We start from the raw sequence: 8343 nt of genomic DNA on the forward strand, positions 1-8343 counted from the left end.
CCTCGGAAGAGTGTCTTCCTTCGGCAGAGAAGGCGTGTCTGCCTTGGTGCTAGTTGTTTTGAGACTGGATATGCTCGGTTGATTATGGTGTAAACACTATTCAACTAGAAGTTACTTATGTTGCATTAGTGCCTAAAATAAAAAAGAACACTCTTCTTTGAATTCAAATACTAAACCTTTTCTTTTTTTTCATGTTTTGGGTCTGCGTTTGATGTTTCACATTGTCAAATGCTAACAAATTCAATTTAACTGACATGATGAATATGATGGTAGAAAATTTCAGAATAATGAAGCATATTGTTTTGAGACTTTCTGAATAGAAGTTACTGTTTTATTGGTGCCTAAAGTAACAAGAAATACTCTGCTCTGAAATAAAATGTAAACTATTTCTGTTTTTTTGTCTTTTTGGATTTTATCTCTGAATTCGAAAAAAAAAAAGGGTGCCATGACAAAAGACTAAACTGTCTTTAGTCATATGGCACCTTTTTTTTTTTTTTTTTTTTCCTGAAAGCATATTGCATTTGTTGTTTCTGTGACTGTAAGCTCATCATCAGAATTTTTTGTTAAATAATTTAAATTGTGTGGAACAACTGATATATGTTGCCTTTACTTTAAACATCACAATTGTTAATACAGATGTGCAGAATACAAGCTGCTGGGAGAGACTAGAGCTCTGTCTTTGGAGGAAGAACAAATTCTCAGTTGCTTTCCGAAGGAAGTGAAGAAGGAAATAACCTCAGAGGTGGTGTCGATGTCTTATAGAAGGCAATGTGAACTCGAAGAGGTCTGTAGAGTCAAAAAACCATTTTGTTAATGGCTTGTAAGTACCCTTTCCTACTTCCTTCTCCTCTCCAACTGTCACTCATCATCAAATAGCTTGGTGAGAAAGTGTTCGGAAGTGAATAAATAACCTTTCTGGAAATTTGTTCTACCATTTCCCATCTATGGTGATTTAGATTGCTTGCCCTTGTTTTTAGTCTTTACGTATGTCATTGAGGGCTGTATAGACAATATGATCTTACCACTGTATTTTCAAAAAAAATTCACATGTAAGAGATTAAATAAGAAACAAAAGAGGAGGTCATATCTATGAAGGCAATTAAAAGGCCATATCATCTAACCACTCTAATTTTTAGTTAGGCTCCGTATAGAACGTGACACAGTACTTATCATAGAGATAAAGACCACTAAGTGAGATGCTGCAATGACAGAATGTGTTGCACTTTTCTGCCCTGAATTTATGAAACTATATTGCATGCATCACTGTTTGTTTATTTGCTGGTTTGTTCGACTCTGTCGAATCTCAACAAAAGAATTTCTCATTGTGGCGCTTACATCAATTCTCTGAAGAAGTATATGATGGTAAATAGGAAAACAAAAATTGCAGGGAACGTCTGATTTTTTCATGAATTAGGATTATACTTGAAACGTAGTAACTGCATGAATGTCGATACAGGTGACAAGATTGCAAGCTGCTGGGAGAGACAGGAGCTCTTTTCTTTTTTGGTGGCAGGAAATAGGATCTGGTATCAACATCAGATAGGTCCTCAATGCAGTGTCAATTGTCAATCTACAGGTACAGGGATGAGATGTAGGTGATCACTCCCCTTCCCCTAATTAATCGTAATTATGAATTACGCATTAATTAAATGTAAAAGTTAAACCAGTTGCTCCCACAAATTCATGAGAACATGAATATACTCAGTAACTTACTACAATAATAACGAAAACAGAAATAGAAATAATACCCATGACTAATGATCAATCGATCAGTACTAGATCGTGTTAATTATATTGGTATTCATATTCCAATTGGAAAGCTTTACAGTTTCATGTACAGAAGCCAAACAATTAATGCCTGATCACACTTTTTGTTAGACATTTACAAACTCATACATAAAAATATTACATTTAAGAAGATCGTCGGGGCATGTGTTATCTACCTACGTGGCACTCGCATGTGTTTGCCGATGATGTGGACAAAACAATTAGAGGCCTCTTGTTGGCCCGCGCGACTATTCAACCAAGAGTCATTTTATAGTGAGGGCCTTATATATAGCCTTCAGGTGAGATTCTATCTCTTAACTGTTGAATCAGGCTAACCAATTTGATCAAACAGTTAAGAGATTGGGCCTCACCTAAGGGCCATATATAAGACCCTCACTATAGAATTCTTGATTTAACCATAATACCTTGTTTACAAATTTGAGAATAGAAATGGACGCACCTAGGGTTCGATGTGGAAATAAATGTTTTTTTGATGACATCGTGGACTGAAGATAACTTTGGGAGAATTGCATTAGCATATCAGCATTTTTGTAAGTTTGCACATTCTTGACTGGTATCATCCGAAGATATATGAACCCTCCAAGAGTTTGGTACTTGGACTTTTGAAAAGATTGAGGTTAGAGCTTCTTCGAAAGGAAAGTGGAGTTCCCGAGCTTGTCTAGTGATTCATTGGATGGTTGTTATTGTGTTGTTGGGGATGTTGCCCGTGGAAGGAAGGGCAAAGGCTGGATTGAGCAAGAATGTCAAATTAGCACTTGAGTTTTAGGGGTTATGGTGGTGATTTGAGTTATTTTTGTCTCCTATCATTCCAAATTCATTTTATTTATTAGGAAACCCGAGTTAAATGTATTAACAAAGTCGTATTCTTGCTGACCTGACACATATCTCATAAACCGGAAACTTTTGAGTCCAAGATCATCATCTAACATCCAAACTATAACCAAATCCAACAGAAAAAGGAACTTCTTCTATTTTGTTTGTAGAACGCTCTCATCATCAAGAGACAAACACACATAATCCAATAAGCAAGCATGACAGTATTATATCAAGATATAATGAACATGAAAACAAAGCTGCTACATTTTTTGGTTCCTCCTCTTCTTCCTCCTTCATGAAATCTGCACGGATCTGCTCATCTTATCGAGCAAAACTAGGCTTTCCGTGTAATATACAATACATGAATACCCTGGATCTGTGTGAATTCCAAGAAACTCATTTGTGTTCTTCTTGGGATCATGAGAGACTAACTCTGCATTCTTTCTTCCATGGTCATACCTTTCTAACAGAAACTCACCATTATTCTTCCTACACCCCAAAACCTGCAGTACTCTGAAATTGGGAGTGACATGTACATCAACAGAGACTTGCTTTTCCCAAGATTCCACGACCCCATACTCTCTCATAACCCACATGGTATGTCTATTTTGATCAAAGTGCTTTACACAAATGGACTTGCCGGCAGCCGAAATGGCCATGTACTTAGTTGGCAACTCACAAGCTAAGTCTTCTGGCAGCTCAATCTCTTGGAAAGTCTCATTACTCATATCAAGGGACAAAACCACATTGCGAAAATAATTTCCTTTCTTACAAGACGCAACCCAATGGACAGCCCCATTGACAAAAACTTGAGCCCAAAAGTTTTGAGCAATCTGATAACCGGGAGCAGCTGATGTAATGCTTTTCCAAGACCCTGAGTTTAGCGAATAAAGCTCGATTTCCGGGCAAGCTTGGCCTTCATTTTGGCGGAGATACACCAGTCTTACTACCTTGTAATCATTTTTCTTAGAATCAAAGCCAAAGCCATGAACAGAATGATGGGGAGATTTTGGGACATGAGGCTTGGCAAGCGTGATGAACTTTCTAATGGAGGGGTTCCATAGAACAAACATGTTGTAATCTGTGAGGTAATCATCCGAGAGGAGAATCAATCCATTGCACGAACCCACGATTCGGAAACACTCATTGAGGCTCTGAACTGGAAGCTCAGGCTTTGAGTGTTCTTGGAATGAACCATTGTCTAAGTGTAGAGAATAGAGCTCTCTAGTGGGGTCCTTGGGGCAGTGCCTGAGAAGGAGCAAAGGGGAATTGCTTGTTTTGTCTAAATTGAGGTTAAGGTGGTTGTTGATGAATCTAGTGTGTTTAATTAGGGAGTTCCAAGATTTGCAGATAGAGGTGCACTGAAGAAGAGATTTGATGGGTAGCCTCAGAAGAATTTGGGTTATGATTTCTGGAGGAAGGTACTCTGACATCTTTATTCTATCTTTGTGCTTGAGAATCTGAGGTGCCTAAAAATCCTAGAGAAGTAGTATTAAACTGTTCAAAGTCAAGCTTGTGAGAGAAATTAATTCATATAATTGTGAAGAGGTAAGAGGATTGGTAGGGCATCATTTTCGTGCCGGCCAAGATTTGTGGACCAAAATGGTAGCCAGTTCAAACGTGGCTTGCTCATGTTCAAAGTCAAGCTTTTGATGATAGACACAAAGACCAAGATTGTTTAATGACCAATTGGTGCAACTATACGTGAGTAAAAAAGGTTGTCTACTCTGAAGTTGGAAATTTCCTTTGTCCAAACTCATAGCAACCATGATAGAATTAGGGATCTATCGATAGAATTATGGATGGTAACTTGGGATCGAGCCTCAGCATTTAGGGAGTTTTTATAAAAAATAGTCAAAATTTAAACACTTGATTAATTAAGTTTTTCCTTTTGACTTTGGTCAAAATCTGGTTGCATGGGCATAAGGTGCCTGGTAAGCTAACATGATCCTTGACTTGCAGACAAAAGGTCTCAGGTTCAAATCCTCACAACATCATAGTTTTGTGAGTATGTGAGAAATCCCCTTATAGTTTAAACTATTACTTGTACCAGAAAAAGGTACCTAATAAGTGCAAATCAAGTTTTGTTAATAACATAGTCAAATTAGCATGGTGTTCAGACATTGTGCATTGGAGATTTTTTTTTCTCTATTTTCTGTACTCACCTTACCCCATACTAATATGATGTCCATGATATTATGTGCATTATATGAAATCTTGAGGTAATTATAAGTATATATATATATATATATACACACACGATGAATACCCATAAACATATTTGTATTTGAGTTGCAGTATTTAGTTTTCTACTATAGATAATTGTTACATTATTAATGGACCATAAATAGTCAGTTCGCTTAGTCCGGGGAATATAAAGCTCTCATGCAGGTTTATCAAGTATATTATATTGTTTCACATGTGTTCTGAAAATTTGGATATATTTACTCTGTTAATTAAAGGAAAACCTTCATGCACTATCATCAATCAAACCCTTACCGAAAATGTCCATTTGTGAAAAAATATATCTATATGTGCTAATGTTGTTTCATATTTTTTAATTTTATTACATGAGCCCTAGAGAGTCTTTTGCTTTTTATGTTTATATGGGTTTTAGTATTGAGGACATTTGAGTCTATTTAGTATTCATTTTGCATTGCTTATTTGGGGTGATAAGTGATTTTTTAAAAGTTTTAGGAAGTCCAACCTGTTTAGTAACCCATGAGAAAATCACTTATTGTTAAAAATTGCCGTGAGAGAAAGCAATAAAGAGAAGCAATTAATGAGCTGCTTTCAATTTCTGATTATGCTGTAATCATATTTGAGGAGGCGCTGAGTTTAATGAAAATTACAAAATTTCAAAAATACGCAAATATGATTTCACGCTCTCCTCTTGTTGTGCTTCTTCTCCTTCCCACGTCACAGAGCACTCTTCTCCTTCCCATGCCACATAGCACTCTTCTCACTCTTCCATTCTTCATCCATTTTTGTTCTTGTTGGATCAATTGAAGAGCACTCCTAAGAAGCCAAGTAAGAGGCATATTGTGTTTATTTCTTCTCAATTTCATTCTTCCTTTTTTCTCTTTAATTTTTAGGGTTTTAACTATCAATTGTTTTTGTTGTTGTTGGTTTTCTATAGTATGATAGTTGTGTTCTTAGTGATGTGTACGAAAAAAGAAATATAAGCATATTCAAAAAGTATGCTGGTGAGGTTAGGGATATGGTGGGATAAAGTTCGATTATGGAACATGGGATTCAAATTTTTTTAAGTTTTGGGGTGTGCCATGGTTCTTTATATATGCGATTGGAAGATATTCTTCCAGAAATATAAGATCTAAAAGAAGTAATATGTCCAAATTTTCAACTTTATACCTATGCATAAGACTTTAGAAACTAGGGATGGGATAATGAAGAACACCCAAATTTTGGACATTAAAGCTATGAATATGAGTTTTGAAGCTAGAGACTTTCACTAAATACTATGGTTATAGTTTAGATCCAGACACATTGGTTAGTATGATCTGGACACTGTTAGAATACTCAGTATGATCATGGGTTGGCACTGACAGTGAAGTGTTTGGGGCAGCAGAGGTAGGAGTTGGCTCTAGTTGGTTTAGATTCCTAATGAATAAGTTTCTAATTTTCTCTAAATGATGTGACGTTTGTAAAATATTCCCATGTTTTCAGCTCAGAATCCTTACAAATACACCTAATACAGACAACACGAGTAGATGTAGATACCCACAAATGAGAGGCTACTTAGGACCATATAAATGTGAAAAATATCATCTTCCTAATTTTCGTAGGGGTGTTCAACCGATGGGTCATGAAGAGGTATTCAATCATGCACACTCTTCCTTTAAAAGTGTTATTGAACGCACTTTGGAGTATGGAAAAAGAGATGGAGTATTTTACGAGACATACATAGTTATCCTTTTCCAAAACAAGTAAAAATAGTTATTGCAACCATGACACTTCATAACTATATAAGAAGACATGCCATCAATTTGGGGAAGCAAATATTTCCAGATCTTAGGTCAAACAATGAATCCCATCAATTTGGGGGTTATTTGATTAAATTAGGAAAAAATAATTCCTTTCCTTGTGAGGAATTATTCTTTTGAAACCCTAGCTACCAAGGCTCTTATAAATACATAGCCAAGCACAAGGAATGAGGTACGTTTGAAACCCTACAAAAATTCCATCTCACAACCTTGTTGCCACCTAGTTCTCCCTGTGAGAAAAAGACCTCCTACCTTTCAATTATTTCCACATTCTTATCAGAATCATTTAATTGACTTAGGCATCGGAGGGCCTTTGACCAACACCTCTCGAGTGTGGTCTTTTTCACTCCGTGTTATTTTGCAAGGAGAAAGAGGAACGAAGAGGACGAAGGGATCACAAGAAGAATATTCTCTAGGGAAGAAAATCACTCCCACAAATTGATGCTTTTATTGAGAGCACAAGTTATACTTAACGCATGCTCACGAATCAAGGAATCCGTTTCCTCTTATTTTTCCAATCAACCAAAGCCTTCCAAACAACCATGGTTGGAAGCAAACGTACAAGGAGCAAGGCCACTGGAATGACGGATCCGTGCCTTCCCCTTCATGACTGCCTAGCTAAGAGTTAAGTGGCTCACGCAGCTGCACCTCAACATGGCTTCACGGCTAAAACCTCCTCACAGCCGCCAAACCTTGCGACTGGAACCACACAGTTGCCTCTGCCGTACAACATGGCCCTATGGCCTCCACAGCCTTACAGATTGCAAGCACTAGCTGCTGGAGTAGACTTAGTGAGCCATCTCGCCATTGGAACATAGTAGCAGCCATACCAAATGGCTGCTTGAATCAATGCACAGCCCCACGCCCGATGACCTTCACCACTTTGCAGCCACAAGCCCTCGTGGCTTGAGCTACCCTCTACAGCAACGCAATAGTGACTGAGGTTGACATCCACGATGACACCACCACCCCGGTCTTAGAGCAAGTCCATTCACTCCCTCCTTTTCCGTCACATTTTCCATATGTTCCCGTGTAGACCTCCAATGAAACCCTAGCCCATGTGCATTTGGGCTTCACATCATTCTCTCCTCTCGATCCACATCGTCAAGTGGACCTTAACCTGCTAGTTGATCAACTTACGCTGAAGGTAGACGACCAATACAATTTGGTTGGTTAGCTTCTCAAGCAGATACACTTGGTTCGAGGCCTTGACCTTGAATTCCAAGATGAAGAGAGAAGGACAGACGAGCATACCGGCGCAAAGATAGAGAGGTCTCAAGCTAGTTGAACAGGGACAAATGGGCAAGGGAAGAACGAGCGTCTTTGTTGACCTGGGCGAAATGCAGACATCTGCAAGCCATACTTGGAGTCGATCAACGGTTTGTTCGAGGTTATGTCCAATGACAAATGTGGATGAAAGGTTGGGCCCATAATCTGATGTCCACACTCGCTTGGGCCTACAAAGAAGTATCCACTCTAGGCTAGCCCGCAAGGACCTCGAGTTCGTGAATATCTGCATGACTATAGCAACGATCGACGCTCACCAATTCTCTCGAGAAAAACCAACTTAGAGCTACAAGCCGCAGAGGGACCCTCACAAGCTTAATCCACCAACCAGCCTTACGAGCAAGATAGCCAAGGAAATCGACCTTTGGGAGTTGAGGAGGAAGTTAACTAGTGGTTCTCGAATCACGGAAGGTGCCGACGCAAGCCATAAGCCTGCGAGCAGAATATG

At 38.5% G+C, this 8343-nt stretch overlaps 1 protein-coding gene and 1 long non-coding RNA gene across 2 annotated transcripts; one reads left to right on the top strand and one right to left on the bottom strand.

Annotated features, from left to right (window-relative positions):
• Nucleotides 1–543: 543 nt before the first annotated feature.
• On the top strand, nt 544–1747 carry LOC103328262 (uncharacterized). The gene is made up of 2 exons (XR_016126399.1): nt 544–820; nt 1457–1747. It is a non-coding gene; the product is annotated as an uncharacterized LOC103328262 (long non-coding RNA).
• Nucleotides 1748–2733: 986 nt separating this feature from the next.
• LOC103328263 (F-box/kelch-repeat protein At3g23880-like) lies at nt 2734–4116 on the bottom strand. Its single transcript, XM_008230662.3, has one exon. The coding sequence runs from the start codon at nt 4035–4037 to the stop codon at nt 2898–2900; it is 1140 nt and encodes a 379-aa protein (XP_008228884.2). The 5' UTR covers nt 4038–4116; the 3' UTR covers nt 2734–2897.
• Nucleotides 4117–8343: the final 4227 nt, after the last annotated feature.

This window comes from Prunus mume, linkage group LG4 (genome assembly GCF_029339155.1).
Source record: "Prunus mume cultivar Tortuosa linkage group LG4, ASM2933915v1, whole genome shotgun sequence".
In the NCBI taxonomy this organism is placed as follows: domain Eukaryota; kingdom Viridiplantae; phylum Streptophyta; class Magnoliopsida; order Rosales; family Rosaceae; genus Prunus; species Prunus mume.

Bases quoted from the DNA above. Each gene is read 5' to 3' on its own strand.
- LOC103328263 (XM_008230662.3), bottom strand. From the start codon at position 4,037: ATGTCAGAGTACCTTCCTCCAGAAATCATAACCCAAATTCTTCTGAGG.